The following is a 25,880-nucleotide window of genomic DNA, read 5'->3' as shown; positions in this document are numbered from 1 at the left end:
CTTATTCTTTGTTATCTGTATCTCATCTGCTCTTTATTCCTCCTTTCTTGCTCTTTTCAATTAATAGAATATTTTTAATGATACCATGTTATCTCTATATAATTTGTTTCATTTTGTTAGTGGTTGTTCTAGGTTTACAGTATGCATCTTTATAAATAGTATCTTTAATACATTATTGCTTCTCAGTGTAAGAATTTACTAATGATATATTTCATTTCTACCTTTTATCCTTTGTGCTGTTGTTATACATTTTTCTTCTATATGTATGATAAATTTTATGAGATTTTGTTGTTGTCTTTGCTTTAAGTAATTAAAGAGATTGAAAATGAGAAGAGTTTCTTTATATTTAAGCACATATTTCCATTTCTTGTGTTTTTCATTCCTTTGTATAATTGTAGTTTCAGTTTCCATCTGGTATCATATTCCTTCTGCCTGAAGAAATTCCATTAATATTCTTGTAGTGTAGATCTGCTGGCAGTGATTTCTCTTAGCTTTTGTTGATCTGAAGAAGTCTTTATTTCACCCTTATATTTGAAAGGCATAAAATTCAGGGATGATGATTTTTTTTCTTTCAGTACATTAAAAATGTCATGCCAAGGAATCAGCTCTTAGTTTCATCAGTCTTTTTTATTATTCTGTTGTTATTTAGTCTCTTTCATTTATTTCTGGTCTGATCTTTATGGTCTCTTTCCTTCTACTAACTTTAGGTTTTGCTTGTGTTTTTTTCTAGTTACTTTACGTGTAAGTTTAGCTTGTTTATTTGAGATTTTTCTTGTTTCCTGAAGTAGACTTATATTGTTATAAACATCTCTTAGAACTGCTTTTGTTGTTTGCATAGGTTTTGGATCATTGTGTTTTCATTTGTCTCCATGTATTTTTAAATTTCCTCTTCGATTTCTTCACCCATTGTTTTTGTTGAGTAGCATATTGTTTAGCTTCCATGTGTTTGTGGTTTTTGCAGTTTTTTTCTGTAATTCATTTCTAGTCTCATAGCATTGTGGTCAGAAAAGATGTTTGATATGGTTTCAATCTTAAATTTCATGAGACTTGTTTTGTAGTCTAGTATGTGATCTGTTCTGGAGACTGTTCTATGTGCACTTGAAAAGAATGAATAATTTGCTTCTTTTGGGTGGGATGTTATACATGCTAGCAAAGTACTGCTCAGAATCCTTCAAGCTAGGCTTCAACAGTATGTGAACCTAGAACTTCCAGACTTACAAGCTGGATTTGGAAAAGGCAGAGGAACCAGAGATCTAATTGCTGACATCTGTTGAATCATAGACAAAGCTAGAGAATTCCAGAAAAGCGATTACTTCTGCTTCATTAACTATGCTGAAGCCTTTGACTGTGTAGATCACAACAAACTGGAAAATTCTTAAAGAGATGGGAATACCAGACCACCTGACCTGCCTTCTGAGAAACCTGTATGCAGGTCAAGAGGCAACAGTTACAACTGGACATGGAACAACGGACTGGTTCAAAATTGGGAATGGAATATGACAGGGCTGTATATTGTCACCCTGCTTATTCAACTTATATGCAGAGTATATCATGTGAAATGCCATGCTGGATGAAACACAAGTTGGAATCAAGATTGTGGGAAGAAATATCAAGTATGCAGATGACACCACCCTTATGGCTGAAAGCAAAGAAGATCTAAAGAGCCTGTTGATGAAAGTGAAAGAGGAGAGTGAAAAGTTGTCTTAAAACTCAGCATTCAAAAAATGAAAGTCATGGCATCCGGTCCCATCACTTCATGGCAAATAGATGGGGAAGCAGTGGAAACAGTGACAGACTTTATTTTCTTGAGCTCCAGAATCTCTGTGGATGGTGACTGCAGTCATGAAATTAAAGGACACTTGTTCCTTGGAAGAAAGGGAATGATAAACCTAGACAGCATATTAAAAAGCAGAGACATTACTTTGCCTACAAAGGTCCATCTAGTCAAAGCTATGGTTTTTCCAGTAGTCATGGATGGATGTGAGAACTGGACAGTAAAATAAGCTGAGTGCTGAAGAACTGATGCTTTCAAACTGTGGTGCTGGAAAGGACTCTTGAGAGTCCCCTGGACTGCAAGAAGATCAAACCAGTCAATCCTAAAGGAAATCAGTCCTGAATATTCATTGGAAGGACTGATGCTAAAGCTAAAGCTCCAATCCTTTGGCCACCTGATGGGAAGAGCTGACTCACTGGAAAAGACCCTGATCCTGGGAAAGACTGAAGGCAGGAGGAGAAGCGGGTAACAGAGGATGAGATGGTTGGATGGCATCACCAACTTAATGAATATGAGTTTGAGCAAACTCCAGGAGATGGTGAAGGACAGGGAAGGCTGGCGTGCTACAGTCCATGGGGTTGCAAAGAGTCGGACACAACTGAGTGACTGAATAGCAACAACAGCAACTATATATATATATATAGTTGTCCATCTGGTTAAGTCCATTTGGTCTGATGTGTCATTTAAGGCTAGTGTTAATTATTGATTTTCTTCTTTTTTTTTTCGCCATAGCACTTGGCATGTGGGTCTTAGTTCCCCGCCGGCCCCCCCCCCCGCCCCCAGAGATTGAACCCACAACTCCTGCATTGGCAGTGCAGAGTCTTAACCACTGGAATGCTGGGACTATCCCTCATTATTGATTTTCTCTTTGGATTATCTCTCCATTGATGTAGGTGTGGTGTTAAAGTCCTGTACTGTCATTGTGTTACTGTCAGTTTGTCCCCCTTTATATTTATTAATATTTGCTTTATGTATTTAGGTGCTCCTATGTTGGGTGCATGGGCTTCCCTGGTGGCTCAGATGGTAAAGAATCTGCCTGCAATGCAGAAGACCTGGGTTTGATCCCTGGGTTGTGAAGATCCCCTGGAGAAGGGAATAGCAACCCACTCCAGTATTCTTGCTTGGAGAATTCCATGGACAGAGGAGCCTGGCGGGCTATAGTCCATGAGGTGTCAAAGAGTCGGACATGACTGAGCGACTAACACAGCAGCAACAGCGTGTTGGGTACATACATATTTACAATTGTTACATCTTACTGGATTGATTCATTGATTGTTATGTAATTTTCTGCTTTATCTCTTATTACAGACCTTGTTTTAAAGTGTATTTGGTTTGATATAAGTATTGTTACCCTGGCTTTCTTTACATTTCATTCATATGGCATACCTTTTTCCATTCCCTCCTTTTCTGCCTGTGTGTCTTTAGATCTGAAGTGAGTTTCTCTTAGGCAGCATATATATGGTTCTTGTTTGTATATCCATTCAGCAGCTCTGTGTCTTTGATTGGAATACCTAGTCGACTTATATTTAAAGTAATTGGATAGATTTGTACTTATTGTTGTTTTATTAATTGTTTGGGGGTTGTTTTTATGGCCCTTTTTTGTTCTTTTCTTTGTCTTTTGCTTTTTACCACGTCTTTAGCGTTCTGTTTGGATTCCTTTCTCTTCTTTGTGTGTATATCTTGTGTAGACGTTTGGTTTGTGATTACCATGAAGTTTATATATAGCAGTCTGTCACTCGATTAAGTTTCTGATCCCTTAATTTTGAATGCATTTTAACAATCCTGTGTTTTTACTCCTCACCATGTTTATTGTTTTTAACATCATATTTTACATCCTTTTTTGATGTGTATATCTCTTAACTGCTTATTGTGATATTGGTGATTTTGATACTTTTGTCTTTTAACCTCCCTTCTAGCTTTATAACTGACTGATCAACTAACTGCCTTTACTGTATGTTTGTCTTTTCCTTTCCTAATTTCTTATTTCTAGTTGTGGCCTTTTTTGCATAGAGAAGTCCCTTTAGCATTTCTTGTAAAGTTGGTTTCATAGGGCTAAACTCTTTTAGCTTTTGCTTGTCTGTAAACCTTTTTTGATTTTCTCCTTCAAATCTGAATAATATCCTTTCCAGGTAGAGTATTCTTGGTTGTGGCTTTTTTCCTTTCATCATTACAGTATACTGTGTCACTCCCTACTGGTCTGCGGTTTCTGCTGAAAAGTTGACTGATAGCCTTATGGGAGTTAGTTCCCTTGTGCATAACTAGTTGCTTTTCCTTTGTTGCTTTTAATATTCTTTCTTAATCTTTAATTTTTGCTGTTTTAATGACAGTGTGTCTTGGTGTGGTCCTCTTTGGGTTGGTTTGTTTGGGACTCACTGTGCTTCCCAGATCTGGATGTCTGCTTTCTTTTCTAAGTTAGGAAAGTTTTTAGTTACTACATCTTCAAATAAGCTCTCAGCACCTTTTATTTCTTTTCTCCTTCTGGGACCCCTGTTAAATGAATGTTATATGCTTGATGTTGTCCTAAAGGTCTCATTTTTAAAAATTATTTTTCCTTTTTTCTGTTCAGTTTGAGTTATTTTCTTTACTCTGTCTTCTAGTTTTCTGATTCATTCCTCTGTATCATCTAATCTGTTATTGAATCCTTCTAGTGTATTTTTTATTTTAGTTACTGTATTTTTCATCTGTTTGGGTCTACTTTATATTTTCTAACTCTCTGTTAGAAAAATTCTGACTTCTCACTGTGTTCATCTAGTCTTCTCCAAAGTTCTTTGAACATTTTTATGGTCATTACCTTGAAATCTTTGTTGCATAAATTGCTTATCTCTATTTCACTTAGTTCTTCTTCTGGGGTTTTGTCTTATTCCTTTGTTTGGAACATATTCCTCTGTAGCCTCATTTTGCCAGTTCTGTGTTTTTATTTCTATGTATTTGGTAGGTTGGTATGTTTCCTTATCATGGAGAAGTGGCCGTAAGTAGGAAATACCTGTGGGCCAGCAGCATACTTGCTTCTGGTCTCCAGACCTTTATGCTTTAGGGGTGCCATCTATATGGGCTGCATGAGCCCTTCTGTTGTGGCAGGCTGACTGCTTGAGGCACATTGGTAGGCATGGCTGACTCCTGATTGGGTTGGTTGCCAAGCCTGGCCTAGTGCAGAAGCTATCAGCCACTGGTGGGTGGGGCCGTGTCCTGGGAGGGTTCTGGGTCAGATGTCAGACTGCTGGTGAGTGGGGCCAGTTCCTGACTCAGCTGGCTGAGGGGTCTGGGGTTTTCCACAGTTGATATTGGCCCATTGGTGGGTGAGCCTTGATCCCTGGGCAGCTGGCCAATAAATATATATGGAGAGACGATAATCAGCATCATTAATAATCTTGGAACTGTAAATTAGGACCAGAGCAAGAAATCTTTTCATACCCATTCCATTTGCAAAAATTAAGAGGATCTTTTTATATTATTACTGAAAAGGAGTGTAAGGAGCATAAATTTATGTAACTGCTTTAGCTTATAAGTTGGCATTGTCTCCTTAGGTTGAATGTTCACATACCTTATAATTCTGAAGTTCCTCACATAGAGTATATCCAGGAGAATCTCTTATATTACTGTATATACTACAGGCAGCACATGCACCAATGTTCACAGTAGCATTGTTCATAATGGCTAAAACCAAGAAATATTAAAACCCAGAAACAACCTAAATGTATGTCAACAGAACAGATTTTTTAAAAAATGTAAAACAACAAAGTGTTATGTACAGTAGAATAAACCACAAAGATATATAGCATTGTGGATGAGACTATGTGAAAAAATAAGTGCCAAAAAGTCTTATTCTGCATGATAGACTTTTAATAAAACTGAAATATCCTTCAAAAATTAAAATAAGGACTTTCTTGATGGTCCAGTGGTTAAGAATCTGCCTGCCAATGCAGAGGACACAGGTTTGATCCCTAGTCTGGGAAGATTCCATGTACCTTGAGGCAGCTAAACCCATGCACCACAACTGCTGAGCCCACGTGTCACAACTGCTGAAGCCCATGTGCTCTAGAGCCTGTGCTGTGCAACAGGAGAAGCTGCTGCAGTGAGAAACCCACACACCACATCTAGAGAGTAGCCCCACCTTCCCACAGCTAGAGAAAAGCTGCACACAGCAACAAAGACCCAGGGCAGCCAAAAAATGAACATAAAAAATAAAAATGTAAAGAGTACATGTAAACGTAGGAATAAACTATGAAAAGAAAAACAGGAATAATGAAACATGGTTGAGCCTAATAATTTTGAGAGAGAAACAGGGAGATGGGGTGAAGGAGGCAGAGACTATGTGGTTAGGGATGTTTTTGTCAAGGCCTTAGTTTTTAGTTTATTTTTTACAGTGTTCAGTTCAGTTCAGTTCAGTCACTCAGTCGTGTCCGACTTTTTGCTACCCCATGAATCACAGCATGCCAGGCCTCCCTGTCCATCACCAACTCCCGGAATTCACTCAAACTCATGTCCATCGAGTCGGTGATGCCATCCAGTCATCTCATCCTCTGTCGTCCCCATCTCCTCCTGCCCCCAATCCCTCCCAGTATCAGGGTCTTTTCCAGTGAGTCAATTCTTGGCATGAGGTGGCCAAAGTATTGGAGTTTCAGCTTCAGCATCAGTCCTTCCAATGAACACCCAGGACTGATCTCCTTTAGGATGGACTGGTTGGATCTCCTTGCAGTCCAAGGGACTTTCAAGAGTCTTCTCCAACACCACAGTTCAAAAGCGTCAGTTCTTCAGCACTCAGCTTTCTTCACAGTCCAACTCTCACATTAAACATAACTAAATTGGGATTTCCCTGGTGGTCCAATGATTAAGACACTCTGTGCTTCCACTGCAGGAGGTGTGAGTTCAATCCCTGGTTGGTGAAGATCCCACATGCAGTGTGGAATGGCAAAAAAAAAAAAAATCAATTAAATAAATTTTAAAAGATAAAAATATCTGAATTAAATATCCAAACAGAGTTCATCAAAATGAGACTGTGTTATGAACCAAGGATTGTTGTTAACCCAATTCTATACACCTGAGGTCCAAATAAAGAAAATAGATGCCATTTACGATCTACATTAGGGAAAACACACACACGTAGCCTAAGTTCTTTAGTAGCATCTTGTTGTCTTTTGATTTTTTTCTTTCCAAGAAGAAACCTAAATACTTCAGCATTGGGAAAGAATCCCTTAGTTAAGGATCTCATGCATTTCACTCAGAAATCAGATAAGAATGCTGAATCTCCTTTTGCTGTTATAAGCAGCTTGTGAATAGCCAATAAGGTGTCCTTTGGAAGACAAATTTTCAGCTAAAAGCAAGATTAAATGGCAAGGTGGCATTGGAAACAATTTGTTGGTCCTAATGTACATTGAGGATTTATGCAGATCAGTAGCATGAACCAGATGAATGTCTGTTTGACATTTGGAGGCAGAACTTGGGTGGTGGTGTCATTCTTTTTTTCTTCTTCTTGGAGGATAATTGCTTTACAATATTGTGTCTGATCACTTTTGCATTGTTTAAGGAGATTCTCTTCTGTGTGTTCAGTAGCACAATTCATGTGGGTTACTAGAGACTTGAGAAAGAACATTTTAATATTCAGATCCTACACAGAATGAGATGTTACCATTTAACAGCCTTAAGAAATCTGTAAGTGGGGATTAAGGAACCAACAAAATAAAGATCTCTGTTACCTGGAATTTTGTTTTTTGATATTGAATATAGAGCCCAGATATTACTAGAATTGCTTTCCCTACAGTGGTTTGTGCTTTTGTGAGAATTTATCAGTTACCACTTTCTGGCATCCATTCCACAGAATTGAGTCATGAGGATAAAGCAAAATGGTACGGCATGGATTTTCAACATTTACATATAGAGAAATTTAAAAATTATTTCAAAGCTGATTTTTGAAACTTTTATTTGCAGAATCCAGAAATTTAGAAATTATTTCAAAGCTGAATTTTGAAACTTTTATTTGCAGAATCCAGATCACCGATCAGATAAGTTTTACACTTTCCCCACTCATAATTCATTCCTTTTCCCTCATTGGGGTCGAACTCAGCAAAGAGTATCTCAAGAGGGCAATAACTTGTTACCCTTGGAAGCTGACTTTGCAATCTGAACATTCCAACTTTTGAAGTTTTGTAGGATATGGTCAGTTGGAGAAGACAGTGACCAGTGATCGTTAAATTCAACATGTTCTCGCAAGCTAGACAAACTGTCTAATTCCATGTATGAGCCAGCCAGTCTGGGGTTTACATTAAGATGGAAAGATCCTAGAAGTACTGCCTGCCTGCCTATATCTTTAGTCCCTATTTTATGATAATCTCCTTCTTGTCTGGCAAATATATTTTTTGACAGACCATTCTCATTTGTAATGAGACCATGGTCATTTCTCATGGACTTTCACGAGTTGATTCAGTGGGGAATCAGTCCTTTTCTTTGCAAATGAGTGTGTCCAAATCAGCGAAATGAATACTAATGGATCATAGGTTAATTTTAAGGACAAATGAAGAACAAAGCATCACTGTTGTAATATATTTTTGTATGTTTTCCGTTTGCTAAGCACCGCTAATATAAAAATGGTTTAGCTCTTGTGGAAGCCATTCCTACCTGCATGGATGTATTACTGAACTGTCAGGCATCCTATTTATAGTTCTGTTCCCTTTGACTTCACATTTAAGTGGGAAGAGGTGGGTGGTGAGAGGCTATTTGATGTTACTGTTCTCACCTTATGAGAAACTGAAATTTTAGGGTTGAAATTGTCACAAAGGCCTCTTAAGTTTTAGGATTCTTTCTACCCTAAGAAATGTTTTGTTAGACTTGAGATCACTCAAGTGATCATCACTGGGGAAATGTAGTCATAGTCTTTAGAAGGCAGTGATGGGAATACTTGGTATTACATGTGATTCATTACAATCAGTTACAAATTTGCATGATAATTATAAGAAGAAAACTTGTTGATCAGGATTGTATTCATTCCCTGGACACTGATAGTAGTTAGAGGCTTTGCTTATGGGAGGATCATAGGAGGAGAGTTGTGAGAAAGGAATTTTGAATGACTAAATTATTATTACATTTAATTTATACTTCTTAAATCATAGAAGCATGGAAAAGATTCTTCTTGAGACTGAAGGAAATGGTTTGGTGTATACATTCTCAGTGTCTAAGTCTTTGTTTATGTATTAAATTGAAGTATAGTTGATTTAGAGTAATTGTGTTAACTACATCTGTACAACAAAGTGATTCAGTTATATATTCTTTTATAAGAATATATATATATTCTTTTTTGTATACATTCATACATATATATATATATACACTTTATTTTTTATGTTCTTTTCCATTATGGTTTAATCATAGGATATTGAATATAGTTCTCTATGCTGTACAGTAGGACCTTGTTGTTCATCCATTCTGTATATAAAAGCTTACGTCTGGTAACCCCAGCCTGCTACTCCCATCTCTCCCCCAACCCCTTCCCTCTTAGCAACCACCAGTCTGTTCTATGTTCAGTGACTAAGTCTTGATTACATGAGTAGATGACCTGTTTTGTGCACGTTTAAATTTTTGACTGATTTTTGCTAATCCAGTAAGTGTGATTTGGGGCTAATTTTCCCATCTCTGTGTAATTTGATATGTTCTGAGACTACAAAGTTACTTACTTGATGTTTTTGGATCATGTATCCTACCACTTTCCTTTATGAGGACACATATCTAAGAATTGCACATATATACATTCATTTCTCCATCAAATATTTACTGAGTGCCTACCGTGCCCCAGGCCCTATTCTAGAAGCTTGGTATGCATCTGTGAACAATAGACAAAAATCTGTCTACTTTTTTATGAGGATTATTAACTGTTTATTATTATGAGGAGGTCCTTAGAGTACATTTATTCTTCAGCTTTTTGTTAACTCTGTTTTAATGTTGGAAAGGAGAAGACCAAAACTAGGGACATCTGATTTTAAAAAGGAGCTTTGGCAAAAATGATCTTTTTGGTAGCAAAAATACCAGTATTGCTTACATCATTGTTTAGACCTTTTCTTTGGAAATGTGGTTCACACACAAATGTCAGTCACTTTGCTTTATGATCAGTTCTAACTTTTTTACATCTCTCTCCAAATTTGCTTGCTTGTTCATTCACATTGGCTTTGAATGATTTTTAATTTTCTGAAAATAAAAACTGATAATTGGCTCCAAAGATATTTAAAACAGTGTGCTGGAGTTTAATTGTAATAGCAAAAATAAGATCGTGGGCCCCTTGAAGGCAGTATCTGTCTTTTTTACATACAATTTCTGGCATGTTTATTAAAAGTAAATCTTGTTTTATTGTGACCTTGAACGTAAATTCTCTGTTAAGTATATAGAGAAATATACCTGCTGCTGCTGCTGCTGCTGCTAAGTCACTTCAGTTGTGTCCGACTCTGCAACCCCATAGATGGCAGCCCACCAGGCTCCCTCGTCCCTGGGATTCTCCAGGCAAGAACATTGGAGTGGGTTGCCATTTCCTTCTCCAATGCATGAAAGTGAAAAGTGAAAGTGAAGTCGCTCAGTTGTGTCCGACTCTTCATGACCCCATGGACTGCAGCCTACCAGGCTCCTTCATCCATGGGATTTTCCAGGCGAGAGTACTGGAGTGGGGTGCCATTGCCTTCTCTGATCTAACCAGTGTTAATCTGAGCCTGACTCTAGGTGATTCTGTGATTTAATATGTAGTAAGTAGGCTTTTTTTTTTGTCCTTCCCCCTCACCAGGTCTACAATGTTTACATGGCAGGGAGGCAGCTGTGTTCTAAGCGGTACCGGGAATTTGCCATCTTACACCAGAACCTGAAGAGAGAGTTTGCCAACTTTACATTTCCCCGACTTCCAGGGAAGTGGCCATTCTCTTTATCAGAACAGCAATTAGATGCCCGACGTCGGGGGTTGGAAGAATATCTAGAAAAAGGTAAGCCAGCCTATTAAACTCTATTATCTTGAGTAAACATCTGGTCAAGATAGTATGTTGTGGCTCCTAAGCTGCATAGCTAAGTTTCCGGAAACTGAATAGTGAAAGTCACATTTCTGACTATAGATGTTGATTGATCTGAGCGTTAAAGCCCAACACTGAACTGTTCAGTACAACAGTTAATAGCCTATATTATTGATTCACTGAACACTTAACAACAATAGAAAAATGCATAATTATTTTGTTATGCATTAAGGACCTTTATTTATAGGGTTATATTATTTTCCAGCAAACACATACACACTCAACATGCCAAATTTATTTGGAAGCTAGGTATTTAAGACATTTTAATGAAAGTGATTCTTAGTTTACTGACATAGCCTACTTGAAAATTCCTTATTCCTTTTGGACAGGTTTGCTGAGTTGTGAGCGAGCTAAAGTCCCCTTGTTCTTAGCAGGTTATAGGTAGAAATATTAAAACTAACTTGTTATTAATATCTCAGGGCTTGCAAACAAGACATTAGGAATCTTTGTATGTGGAAGCTGAGACATTCATTTATCTAGAAAGGCAGGGAGAAATGACAAAGATCTCCTAAATATGATGGTTCAGTTTGTGGCACAGAGAAGAGACCTTGCTTTGATATAGAGTTATATAATTTGCTGGGCATGCAATAGTTTTTTCTTTAAAATACTCATTTAATAGAATAATGGTCTTATGTGGTATTTAGTAATTCTGTGTCCTTATAGAAGAACTAATTGACCTAGTTGAATTTTTTAAAACTTTGGTAGAGAGCTTTCCCTGAAGAAAAACCGTTTCCTCATAGAAGGTAGTTAAACTTCATCTATTTTTAACTTCTCTAATGTGGAATGGCCTCTAAACACAGCCCTTGGGAAATGAAAAAGAGTACAGGTTTTTTTTTAATAAAATGAAGTAAAATCAGCAGTGTAATTTATTATCCCCATGAGAATGTTAAGAAGTTGACTCTCTTAGATGATTACCTACCTACCTGCCTGTTTTCCTTTCCTTCCTTTTCCCTTTCTCTCTCTCTCTTTTTTTCACTTGTAGTTGTTTTGAAGTTAAACTTTGTGAGATGAGAAGAGGTACTCAGATTAATACTTGATTACCCCTTTTTTCCCAAAGTGGCTTTAAATGTTAATGATTCTCTTACTGACCTTCTCTTATGCCAAATAGATATTTTTCTTTGTATTTTAATTGTGTGTTTGATACATTCCTAATTGTCCGTACTCTTGCTGTATTCTCTGGCTTATTAACACAAGCCAGCAAAGTTGGATTTACTGAACTTTTATTTCTCTTTTATGAATGACTTCATTTGTCTAATTTAATGTTTTTAGCAAGCTGTTTCTTTGTACATTCTATTATTCCTCCGTTCTACTTCATATATAAATGTTTGTTGTGCCTTAAAATACCACGTGTCATGGATGGCATACTACTTCAGCATTGCCTGCTACTGATGATTTATATTTAAATCTTGATATGTTCTTGACTATATATTCTTGATTTTAGGGCCTCATGCCAGATTCTATCTTTGTTTTCTATAGTGTGCTCAATACGAGTCATTGGCGAAAGTGACATCATGCAGGAATTTCTATCAGAATCAGATGAGGTAGGTGAATACCCACTACAGTGACTATTTCCCTCTTGGCTCCTTGTGGGGAAAATTGAAGTTATTGATTCTGGATTGAATTGCCATAAATTCTCCAAATGACTAGTTTTTCAACTTCCTTTTTTTACGTGTTCTGCTTATCCTTCATGTTCTAGTGCTAGGTCCACCTTCTCTTTGACTCCTTCCTGATGCTCAAGTCATTAATTTTCTATTCCACCAAGAACTTCTGCAGTCAGTACCACTTAATTATCACCTTGTTGCTATCTCATTCTCTAATTTTTTATACATATAGTCAGGTTATCACTTTATAATTTTACTTTACTAGAGTATGAGCTACATGTATGTAAGAGCTAAATCTTAATTATTTTCTTTTCAGCTTTTTGACATATAATTGTCAGATAGGAATTGTATCTATTTAGGTGTATGATTTAATGTTTTGATATCTGTATAAATTGTGAAATGATCACCATGGTCAAGTTAACATATTTATCACCTCATTACTGTTTCCTCCCTTCTTTCTTGTTCTTTTCTTCCTTCCATCCTTCCATCTTCCCTTCCTTCCTTTCTTCACTTCTGATCTGCCCCTTAGCAAATTTCAGATATACGAAATAGTATTGTTAACTATGATCACCATGCTGTACATGAGATCTTCAGAACAAGAGCTAAATCTTGATCATCTTTATATTCCCAGTGCCGTAGCACAATGTTAAACATATTGTAGGTGCTTAATAAATACTAATTGAATAGACAAATGACTGTGTAATGCTATTGTACTAGTATGTTATTCATTGATTATTTTATATGTATATATTTTATTTTCCCAACTGGATTAAAAGTTCTTACAGACAAGGGCTTATAACAAAGTAATGCTTAGGATGATTTTAGGCAATTTTACTTTTTTAAAAGTGGTATTTAGGAACTATTTGTTCCTAAATAGTTGTTTCTCTATAGTAAAAATTACAAGGTCACAGTTTATTAGAGGAATGTGTAAATTTATCAAAAGCAGTAAGAGAAAAGGACTTCTTTTGAATTAAGGAGGATAAGAATTGTTTACTCTTTGCTTGAATAAAATTGTACATGTTCCAGACTAATGCAGATTCCTGAGTTTCATCAATTTTTCCTTTCAAAGGTGTGGTGGTTATTTCAGAGTCTGGAAAGGAACTTGGAATTCCACTTGAGCCAGTCTGATATTGTTGTTCAGTTGCTAAGTTGTGTCCAACTCTTTGAGACCCCATGGATGGTAGCCCACCAGGCTCCACTGTCCATGGGATTTCCCAGGCAAGAATACTGGAGTGGGTTGCCATTTCCTCCTCCAGGGAATCTTCCCAACCCAGCATCAGACCTGTGTCTCCTGCATTGGCAGGTGGATTCTTTACCATTGACCGGTTACCAGGGAAGCCCATGCCTGACCATTTAAAACCAGAGAATATTTGTTGAAACTACTGCTTTCAGTTGTTTTCTTTTCTCATTTGTGAGTTCTGAATGTTTGAAAGTAAGCCAAAAATCTCATCTGTGTTTGACCTAAACTGCTTCACACAAGTTTTCTGTTTTTGATATGAACACATTGAGTTTAACGTATTTCTTTCCTTCCTGTTCCTCTTAAAGGTTAACTTTTGCTGCAGCCGAAAGTCAGCTTTATGACTGACTTATAAAATGTAAATGTATTGATTTATAAGATGTCTTTTTTCCCCTTTTCATTGAAACTCGTTTTCTTTCTGTCACAAGTTTAGGTTGTTGTTTAGCTAGCATGTTGCAAGGAGAGTGAAGATATACTGGGTCATAATTTTTTTTTAATTAATTCTTTTTCTGTCTTTTCCCCAGAATTACAATGGTGTGTCCGATGTAGAGCTGAGAGTAGCATTACCAGATGGAACGACAGTTACAGTCAGGGTTAAAAAGAATAGTACTACAGACCAAGTATATCAGGTAAATTAAACTTGAACAAGTAGACTTACATTGGTTGGTTTAAAATGGAGAAAGATAGATTAAATGAGTTAATACATATAAAGTGCATGGAGTATCTGGCATGTAATAAATTTATTAAATATTAGCTGCTACTGTTGATGTTAACTATTATTAATTTGAATGTACTTTGTCTTTCTTAAAAGAAAGGCAATAAATGTCTTAGGTTGTATTGGTTGTGATTAGTACCCCCTCTTTTTAATTGTAAAAACTTTATAATGTACATGAAAATAGACTAGTACCATGAAGTTCCATGTTCTCATCACTCATATCTAATAATCCTCAAGATTTTGCCACATTTGTGTTGCATATACAGTTTTCCTTTTCCTTTGTTTAAATATTTTAAGACAAATTCCATGTTATTGGACCTGTATGCATTTCTGTATGCATCTCTAAAAAATACGGACATTCTTCTTATATAATCACAAAACCATTATCAAACCTAAAAAATTAACTACTTGCATGGTATTAACTAATAACAAATCCATAGTCAAGTTTCCCAGTTGTCTAAAAATGATTCTTTACAGTTGGTTTGTTAAAATGTGGATCTAAACAAGGTCCTCATGTGATACTTGGTTTTTATGTTTGTTTTAATATAGGGCCAGCTCCCTTTCCTCCCCTTCCCCAACTTTTCCCCCCAGATTATTTGCTTTATTGCAGAAATTGGGTCTGTGTCCTGTGGAATGTTCCACATTCTGAATGTACCCATTTGTTTCTTTTGTCTGTTTATGTCATTTAATATGTCTTTCTGTTTCCTTATATTTTCTATAAATGAATTTTTCTCTAGAGGCTCAATTAGGTTCTGCTTTTCTGTTAAGAGTACGTCATAATCTGTGCTATATACTTCATATTACTTCTCAACAAGAGGAACACAATATTTGGTTATCCACTTTTAGTGATTAATTAGTAGCTTTAGGTGGTAATAACTTGATATCTCCATTGTTTACTCCACTGATTTTTTTTATTCATTGAGTTTTTCACTGATGATTGCTGTTGTAACCAGTGATTTTATTAAGGGTTGCAAAATGCTGATTTTCCAATTCTCTCATGTCTTCACGTTTATTAACTAGAATTCTTCTATAAGAATGTTCCCTTATCAACTAAGGCTATTTGGTATCCTGAAATACAGTTTGTAGGGAAGAGGGGATAAATATGTAATTCTTCCCTTTTATTGCCAATTTGTGGTATAAAGAAATGGTGCCCTTATTGATTCCAGTGATATCCAGTGAGATTTTTTTTTTTTAGTATCATGTGGGTTTTTAGATACTCAGCATGATTTAATCAAAAGCAGTATTCTTTTTGGTGCTCACATTGTTCTGTCTTTGGTCATTGGAAGCTCCTTCATGTCTGCTTCTGTGGGTTTTTTTGGTGCAACTCATTTGTTTATGATAGCATCCTTGCTTACAACAAGATGCTCTGGGCTCATCTTTGTATATTTCCTATACTAGATATAGAATCAGCCATTTCCCCAAGGAGTCCTGTTTCCTTTCAGTGAGGAATGGTATTTAAAGATCATGATCCAGGTGCTGGGTATAATTGTTTCTTTTAGGCCTTTTCTTTGGTCGTTAATCTTGATTTGATAAAGGTTTTCAGAGAGACTAGCAGGTTAGTCTGGATATTAGTGCTTATTTCTACTTTGTAGCAAATAAATTATCCCCCAAACATTTACTTTATACCATGGCAAAGGGTGTGTACAGGATCTGAGGTATTTCAGAAGTTATAAAATGGTAGATTGATTACAAGGAAAACATTAATTTTATATAGCTTAATGATGTTTTGTTTTCAGTATTTCTCTACAAAGGTGTAATTTTTTTTTTCAGTTCTCTCCTTACCTGATTACTGAGACTTCTAGCTATAAGCCATTTTCCAGACCCTGAGAAGATATCAGTTCCTGTCTGGTGCAGTATAGAATTGTAGCTTAGATCACTCAGAGTCTCCAGTTTCTACCTCACTTCAGGGATGACCCTAGGTCTGCTTCGTGAGCAGATCTGGGAAGAAGGATATACTTATGTTTGGTTTACTGAGACACTAATACTCAACAGCTTTTTCTTGTTTAATTAACACCTTATTTATACATTTTGGGATTGACCTTGAAAAGGAACTTTGATACTACTAGTTATGTTTTTTGCTTTGTGTTTTGTTGTTGTTTGTATGTAATTTCAGTTTTCTTTTATTTGCATATAGATCTTTCAGTTTCTTTTTATTTGTCACGTTAGGACCTTAGTTTCTAGAGAGGACTGATACTTGTTCAAAGTGACATGTTGTTCCAACAATTTGCTTTTTTCATGTGGACAAGAATGACAATAATTCTTAGGAAATGGAGGTCCCAAGCATGAGACATGGATTATCTGAAAAGTAAACAAGAATAATTTGTGAAGTATGAAAAAAAATTGATAACCAGTGTTTTAAGCTCAAGAACCAAGGATATAGATCTTGTATGGTAACGGCCTGTATTAAAATGTAGGCTGAATGTGTAAGACTAGATATTTATAAGAATTTATTTTCCTCTTAAAATCTGTCCTTGTGAAGCACATGCCTTGCTGCTGCCGCTGCTAAGCCACTTCAGTTAAGTGCTGTTAAAAAAGAGCCTTATGAGATGAAGTTATATTTCAGAGAGCAAAGCTGATATTTAAGGAGAGACTATTAATAGCTTCAAAATTTGTATTTAGAGGTCATAGCTATTTGGGTCAAATACTATAGGTATTTTTACCCTTTTGTTTGATGCATGTATGTATACATACATACAAAGAAGAGTAGCTATGGACCATGGATTTAGTTTATATGAAACCAAGGTAATGAGGCCCTTCTCTTCTCCCTGCTTCTCATGCATACATCTATCTTTTCCCAGCCCCGTGAAACTGTGCTTAGTTTCCCTGAAACTAATCTATATCGTTTACACTTTAGGCAATTGCAGCAAAGGTTGGCATGGACAGTACCACAGTGAATTACTTTGCCTTATTTGAAGTGATCAATCATTCCTTTGGTAAGTGCCAGTGACTAATATTAAGTTTGGGAATATTTTATTCTAATACTAATGTACCAAATATCCCAGAAGCTGTCAGATTGAAACTGTTGGCCTAGAGAAGAAGATATTGAAGACACAGGGCAGTCCCACTAATTGGACCTGTTTCTAACAAGCAGACAGGACAAATCCCATTAAGCCCAAGTCTAGGTATCTGATAGCCTTTTTCCTCTTCTGTCAGTGTTGATTCCTTGCACCCAGCACTGAAGCAGATATTTTCATGAGATTTTTAAAAATCAGAGATTTAAAATTAATATATTCTAGTGAAACCACCTTAAAAAGAGGAGATTTTATTTAACTACAACTTGTTTTAGTGTTCTTTATGCTTTTTGTAGATTTTTAAGAATAGCTTTTTCTTTTCAGGAGTTAGAAAGAGATACACTGATTAAAAGGCTTTGCTTTAATGCATGTATTTAAGTTTCTGTGTAAACAGGTCCTCTAGGAGGTTTTATTGCATGGTGACAGAGATTTTCTCTTACGTATTATTTTATAAAAGCTAGGGACAGTTTCATTGAGACCACAAAGGGGAGGAAGTCGGAAGGCTGTCTTCAAATGACAGATTTCCAATGGTTTATGGGTTTTTCCACATCATACATATATAGGGGTAAGGCCAGAAACAACAGATAATATCAGTAAATCAGAATTTCCCCATTCTGGAAAGGGAGAGAGTTTGGGAGATTTGAATCGCCCTGTCATCCCAGGTCAAGGTAGAACAACTTTGATTCCCCCTAAAGCAGCTATTTTGCAATTATTTATTGTCTTCCCAACTCTCTGTAGTCTAATAGGCAGACATAAATGTTGCAAAGAATTGTTAAGGAACCAGGACACTTGGATTCTAATCTTATCCTTCTTTTCTAAGCTTTTCAGTTCAGTTCAGTCACTCAGTCATGTCCGACTGCAACCCCATGAACTGCAGCACGCCAGGTCTTCCTGTCCATCACCAACTCCCGGAGTTTACTCAAACTCATGCCCATTGAGTCCGTGATACCATCCAACCATCTCATCCTCTGTCATCTCCTTCACCTCCTGCCTTTAATCTTTCACAGCATCAGGGTCTTTTCCAATGAGTCAGTTCTTTGCATTAGGTGGCCAAAGTATTGGAGTTTCAGCTTCAGCATCAGTCCTTCCAATGAATATTCAGGACTGATTTCCTTTAGGATGGACTGGTTGAATCTCCTTGCAGTCCAAGGGACTCTCAAGAGTCTTCTCCAACACCACAGTTGAAAAGCATCAGTTCTTTGGTGCTCAACTTTTTTTATGGTCCAACTCTCACATCCATCCATGACTACTGGAAAAACCATAGCTTTGACTAGATGGACCTTTGTTGGCAAAGTAACGTTTCTGCTTTTTAATAAGCTGTCTAGGTTGGTCATAGCTTTTCTTCCAAGGATATGCGTCTTTTTATTTCATGGCTGCAGTCACCATCTGCAGTGATTTTGGAGCCCAACAAAATAAAGTCTGTCACTGTTTCCATTGTTTCCCCATCTATTTGCCATGAAGTGATGGGACCAGATGCCATGATCTTAGTTTTCTGAATGTTGAGTTTTAAGCCAACTTTTTCACTCTCCACTTTCATCAAGAGGCTCTTTAGATCTTCTTTGCTTTCTGCCATAAGGGTGGTGTCATCTGCATATCTGAGGTTATTGATGTTTTTCCTGGCAAAATCTTGATTCCAGCTTGTGTTTCATCCAGTCCAGCATTTCTCATGATGTACTGTGCATTTAAGTTAAATAAGCAGGGTGACAATAGACAGCCTTGACATACTTCTTTCCCGATTTGGAACCAGTCTATTGTTCCATGTCCAGTTCTAACTGTTGCTTTTTGACCTGCATATAGATTTCTCAGGAGGCAGGTTAGGTGGTCTGGAATTCCCATCTCTTTCAGAATTTTCCACATTTTGTTGTGATCCACATAGTCAAAGGCTTTGGCATAGTCAATAAAGCAAAAGTAGATGTTTCCCTGGAACTCTCTCACTTTTTTGATGATCCAGTGGCTGCTGGCAATTTGATCTCTGGTTCCTCTGCCTTTTCTAAATCCAGCTTGAACATCTGGAAGTTCACGGTTCATGTAGTGTTGAAGCCTGGCTTGGAGAATTTTGAGCATTACTTTGCTAGCGTGTGAGATGAGTGAAATTGTGCAGTAATTGAAGCATTCTTTGGCATTGCCTTTCTTTGGGATTGGAATGAAAACTGACCTTTTCCAGTCCTGTGGCCACTGCTGAGTTTTCCAAATTTGCTGGCATATTGAGTGCAGCACTTTCATAGCATCATCTTTTAGGATTTGAAATAGCTCAACTGGAATTCCATCACCTCCACTAAGCTTTGTTTGTAGTGATACTTCCTAAGGTCACTTGACTTCACATTCCTGGATGTCTGGCTCTAGGTGAGTGATCACACCATCGTGATTATCTGGGTCATGAAGATCTTTTTTGTACAGTTCTGTGTATTGTTGCCACCTCTTCTTAATATCTTCTGCTTCTGTTAGGTCCATTCCATTTCTGTCCTTTATTGTGCCCATCTTTGCATGAAATGTTCCCTTGGTAGCTCTAATTTCTCTAGTCTTTCCCATTCTATTGTTTTCCTCTGTTTCTTTGCACTGATCACTGAGGAAGGCTTTCTTATCTCTCCTTGCTATTCTTTGGAACTCTGCATTCAAATGCGCATATCTTTCCTTTTCTCCTTTTCCTTTTGCTTCTCTTCTTTTCATAGCTGTTTGTAAGGCCTCCTCAGGCAACCATTTTGCCTTTTTGCATTTCCTTTTTTTTTGAGGATTGTCTTGATCACTGCCTCCTGTACAATGTCACGAGCCTCCGTCCATAGTTCTTCAGACACTCTATCAGATCTAATCCCCTGAATCTATTTGTCACTTCCGCTGTATAAGCTTTAGTTAACAAATAAAATGAAAAATACAAAATCTGTCTTTTGCAGTGTTACAAAGACAGTAACACTGGCTTCCCTGGTGGCTCAGAGCTTAAAATAAAGCATCTGCCTGCAATGCGGGAGACCTGGGTTCGATCCCTGGGTCAGGAAATTCCCCTGGAGAAGGAAATGGCAACCCACTCCAGTATTCTTGCCTGGAGAATCCCATGGACGGAGGAGCCTGGTGGGCTACAGTCCACAGGTCACAAAGTGTGGGACACGACCGAGCAACTTCACTTCCTTCAAAGATAGTAAACATCAAGAGAAAGAACTCAGCCTTTTTCAAGAGAAACAGTATAGAAATTAAAAGTGGTAGTGTTTTATCTTGCTTGACATTGTTAGGAAGAGGAAATAATGCTGCCCAGAAGACACTTTTCACTTTGATGAATGTCTTATATTTGTGGAGGGATAGGGAGAGCCTTTCAGCTCTTAAGAATAAAAGCACCATAAGTAAATAAAATACACTATAGCTGGATAAAAGGGGAGACTTGCTTTAAAGAGGTTCAGTGGTCATTGCCATAACTTGCCCAATAATGGATCAGATATTTTAACTGACGTTGGAGTAGGTGCTGTCCGCAGAGTCAGCATGTTAACTGAAGGGCGTGTCATTCAGGTGATAGATTTCAGTTAGCTTGAGGTTCAACTGGCTGGTCATATTAGAAGGCATAGATTTGGCTAGACAAATAGATATTTTGTGGTCCCAAGGCAGAGCTCCTTGACGGTCTAAGCTGATGTCCTGGTTAATGATCAACTCCATTCTTGTCTGCTTTACACAGTTCATACTAAGGAAATGCCTTTTATGTCTTCTCACTCTGGCATGCTTTGTTTTGTCTTCTCTCTAGTGCGTAAGCTGGCACCTAATGAATTTCCCCATAAACTCTACGTCCAGAATTACACATCAGCTGTGCCAGGTACCTGCTTGACCATTCGAAAGTGGCTTTTTACGACAGAAGAAGAAATCCTCTTAAATGACAATGACCTTGCTGTTACGTACTTCTTTCATCAGGTAGGTAAATTGATCTCCCTGGAGAAGCCTTTTTTCTCTTTCTGTTTGTATATAATGGTCATTTGCCAATCCTGTGTGAATCCTTGAGTAAGTTGTTTTGCCTCCTGGATTTTAGTTAAATTTATAAAATGTTCTTTTTTGTGAAATTCGTAAAATTCCACAAAAGATAAGTTTAAGAAATGGATATCCTGGAATTCAAAATGTATTTATTATTATTTTTTAAAGCAATAGCAAATGAAGATTACGGGGCTGTGTACTTTTTCAAAAAGATCTTTATCAGACAGTATGGAGATTCCTTTAAAAACTAGAAATAAAACTACCATATGACCCAACAATCCCACTACCCCGAGAAAAACCATAATTGAAAAAGGCATGTGTACCCCAATGTTCATTGCAGTGCTGTTTGCAATAGCTAGGACATGGAAGCAGCCTAGATGTCCATCGACAGGTGAATGGATAAAGAAGCTGTGCTACATATATACAACGGAATATTACTCAGCCATGGAAGGGAATGTATTTGAGCCAGTGCTAATGAGGTAGATGACTCTAGAGCCTATTATACAGAGTGAAGTAAGTCAGAAAGAAAAGTATCATATATTAATGTGTATATATGCAGCAGCATATGGAATCTAGAAAGATGGTACTGAGGAACCTAATTGCAGGGCAGCAGTGGAGATGCAGACATAGAGAACAGACTTACGGGCATGGGAGGCAGAAGGGTGGGATGACTGAAGAGAGTGGCATGGAAACATATACACTACCATATGTAAAATAGATAGCCAGTGGGAATTTGCTGTATGACTCAAGAACTCAGACTGGGGCTCTATGACAACCTAGAGGGGTGGAATTGGGTGGGAGATGGGAGGGAGGTTCAAGCGGGAGGAGACATACGGATTACCTATGGTTGATTCATGCTGATGTATGGCAGAGACCAGCACAATAAAGCAATTATCCTTCAATTAAAAATAATAAATTAAAAATTTTTTTCATCAAAACTATACATCCATAGAGCTTAAAGCATCAAATAGTTCTACACAGGTTATTATGAAAAATATTAGTTATTCCCACTTCTTTCCTCTCATAGGCAACCACTTTCACCTCTTTTTACCTTTGTTTTTCTGTTGTTACTTATTCCATCTTTTTAAAAAAATTTATTGAAGTATAGTTGATTTACAATGTTGTGTTAGTTTCTGGTGTACAGCAGAGTGATTCAGCTATGCATATATATATTCTTTTTCATAGTCTTTTCTCTTATGGTTTATTGCAAGATATTGAATACAGTTCCCTGTGCTAAATGGTAGGTTCTTGTTAATTACCTATTTTGTATATAGTAGTATGTATCTGTTAATCTTATGCTAACTTATCCCCTGCACTTTCCCCTTTGGTGAGCATGTGGGAGCTTAGTTCCCCGACCAGGGATCAAACACATGCCCCCTATATTGGGAGCATGGAGTCTTAACCACTGGACTACCAGGAAAGTCCCCTGTTTCTGTTTTTTAAAGAAGTCCATTTGTATCATATTTTAGATTCCACATATAAATGATATCATATGATACTTGTTTTTCTCCAGCCATGTTGCTACAAGTGGCATTATTTCATTATATTTTATGGCTGAATAATACTCTATCACACACACACACACACACACATGTTCTTAATCCATTCATCTATCCATGGACATCTAGGTTGCTTCCATGACTTGGCTGTTATAAATAGTAATGCAGTGAATATTGGGGTTCTTGTATCTTTTTGAATTAGTTTTCTCCATATATATGCCCAGGAGTGGAATTTTTGGATTGTATGGTAACTTGGCTCTACTTTCTGTTTTATAAGGACCTCCATACTGGTTTCCGCAGTTCAGTTCAGTTCATTTGCTCAGCCGTGTCCGACTCTTTGTGACCCCATGAATTGCAGCATGCCAAGCCTCCCTGTCCATCAGCAACTCCCGGAGTTCACTCAATCTCATGCCCATTGAGTTGGTAGTGTCATCCAACCGTTTCATCCTCTGTTGTCCCCTTCTCCTCCTGCCGTCAATCTCTCCCAGCATCAGAGTCTTTTCCAATGAGTCTGTTCTTTGCATGAGGTGGCCAAAGTATTGAGTATTATAGTTTCAGCTTCAGCATCAGTCCTTCCAATGAACACCCAGGACTGATCTCCTTTACTATGGACTGAGTGGATTTCCTTGCAGTCCAAGGGACTCTCAAGAGTCTTCTCCAACACCACAGTTCAAAAGCATCAATTCTTCAGTGCTCAGCTTTCATTATAGTCCAACTCTCACATCCATCCATGACCAATGGAAAAACCATAGCCTTGACTAGACGGACCTTTGTTGGCAAAGTAATGTCTCTGCTTTTTAATAAGCTGTCTAGGTTGGTCATAACTTTCCTTCCAAGGAGTAAGCGTCTTTTAATTTCATGGCTGCAGTCACCATCTGCAGTGATTTTGGAGCCCCCCAAAATTGGTGTAGCTACTTTCCTCAGTAGCTGCACCAATTTACATTCCTACCAACAGTGTAGGAGGGTTTGTTTTTCTCCACACCGTCTCCAGCATTTCTTATTTGTACACTTTTAAATGATGGTTATTCTGACCATTGTGAAGTGGGAGATCCAACCAGTCCGTTCTGAAGGAGATCAGCCCTGGGATTTCTTTGGAAGGAATGATGCTAAAGCTGAAATTCCAGTACTTTGGCCACCTCATGGGAAGAGTTGACTCATTGGAAAAGACTCTGATGCTGGGAGGGATTCGGGACAGGAGGAGAAGGGGACGACAGAGGATGAGATGGCTGGATGGCATCACTGACTCAATGGATGTGAGTCTGAGTGAACTCCGGGAGTTGGTGATGGACAGGGAGGCCTGGCGGGCTGCGATTCATGGGGTCGCAAAGAGTCGGACAGGACTGAGTGACTGAACTGAACTGAATGATGAGCGATATTGAGCATATTTTTAAAAAAATTCATTTTATTGAAGTGTTGATTTATAATTGTGTTAATTTCTACTGTACAACAAAGTGATTCAGTTATGCATGTGTATACACATGTTCTTTTCCGTATACTTTTCCATTATGGTTTATCACAGGATATTGAATATAGATCCCATTGCTATATAATATGACTTTGTTCTCTGTTCATCCTATATATGATAGTTTGCATCTGCTAATCTCAAACTCAGAATCCTTCCTCCCCTGTGGTGACTGCAGATCTGTTCTCTGTGTCTGTGAGTGTGTTTTCTGTTTTACAGATATGTTTATTTGTGTCATATTTTAGATTCTACATACAAGTGATGTCATATGGCATTTGTCTTTTTCTGACCGACTTTGCTTAGTATCATAATCTCTAGGTCTGTTTATGTTGCTGAAAATGTCGCTATTTCATTCTTTTTTATGGCTCAGTAATATACCACTGTGTGTGTGTGTGTGTGTGTGTGTGTGCGCGCGTGCACGTGCGTGTATGTGTAACCCAAGTCTTCTGCCTTGCAGGCAGATTCTTTACCATCTGAGCCATCAGATCACATATGCCCCTTTAAATTAATTCCCAAGTATTCTATTTTTTTATTACAGTTATGAATGGAATATTTTTTCTTTGTGTTGTTGAAGTAGAAAAGTTATTTTCTAGAAGTCAGACTATCTGGTTCAAGTACAAGCTCTCCATTGGGTAAATACTTAAAATAGCTTTGTTAACATCTGTTTTCTGATCTGTTAAAGGGTAATAGTAGTAGTTCACTTTTTTTTTTTTTTAATCAGTATCAAACTTTAAACAAAGCAGAGGTTGTGAAATTACTTTTTGAATTATAAAACTGTAAAGCAAAAGTAGCGCTGGCTTCCCTGGTGGCTCAGTGGTAAAGAATCCACCTGCCAATATAGACAGAGGTTTGATCCCTGGGTCGGGAAAATCCCCTGGAGAAGGAAATGGTAACCCCCACTCCAGTATTCTTGGCTGGGAAATCCCATGGACAGAGAAGCCTGGTGGGCTGTGTAGTCCATGGGGTTGCAAAGAGTTGGACACAACTTAGCAACTAAACAACAACAACAGACCAAAACATTTAGGTGGATAGATAGAAGAGCTTTTATTTTCGTATCAGTGTCTCATACCCCAAAACTTTTTCAACTCTGTTTCTTCAGTTTTTTAAACAGCTTTATTGAAGTATAGTTGACACAATAGACTGTATATATTTAAAATTTATAATTTGGTAAGTTTTTGTTTTTGTTTTTTTTTTATACTCAACCGTTTAAAAATGTGCAGTTCAGTAGTGTTAAATTCACTTCATTATGTGATAGATCTCCAGAACTTTTTCCTCTTGCAAAACTAAAATTCTACCCATTAAACAACTCATTTTCCTCTCCCCTACTTATGGCAACTCTCATTCTACTTTCTGTGAACTTGACTACTTTAGATATCTCATGTAAGTGCAATAATATATTATTTGTCTTTTGTGACTTGCTTATTTTATTTAGCATAATGTCCTTAAGGCTTATTCATGTTATTAAAGCTGAATAATTATATGCCATTGTATGTGTATATCACATTTTGTTTATTCATCTGTGGATGGACATTTGGGTTGCTTTTACCTCTTGGCTATTATGAATAATGCTGTTATGAACAGGGTTATGTAAATGTCTCTTCAAAATT

The 25,880-nt window shown here is 37.3% G+C and overlaps 1 protein-coding gene across 2 annotated transcripts in view; it reads left to right on the top strand.

The window, feature by feature from the left end:
* SNX27 (sorting nexin family member 27) overlaps positions 1-25,880 on the top strand; it is an 80,405-nt gene that overhangs the window by 38,191 nt on the left and 16,334 nt on the right. For both annotated transcript variants that reach the window (XM_027533544.1, XM_027533549.1), the window contains exons 3-7: positions 10,530-10,722; positions 12,283-12,347; positions 14,169-14,273; positions 17,214-17,292; positions 21,092-21,255. In XM_027533544.1, the coding sequence (XP_027389345.1) occupies positions 10,530-10,722; positions 12,283-12,347; positions 14,169-14,273; positions 17,214-17,292; positions 21,092-21,255 (606 nt within the window). The remainder of the gene's footprint in view (positions 1-10,529; positions 10,723-12,282; positions 12,348-14,168; positions 14,274-17,213; positions 17,293-21,091; positions 21,256-25,880) is intronic.

Source organism: Bos indicus x Bos taurus, chromosome 3 (genome assembly GCF_003369695.1).
Source record: "Bos indicus x Bos taurus breed Angus x Brahman F1 hybrid chromosome 3, Bos_hybrid_MaternalHap_v2.0, whole genome shotgun sequence".
NCBI classification, from domain to species: Eukaryota; Metazoa; Chordata; class Mammalia; order Artiodactyla; family Bovidae; genus Bos; species Bos indicus x Bos taurus.
Note: the sequence above shows the minus strand (reverse complement) of the source record. Positions and strands in the feature narration are given on the sequence as shown.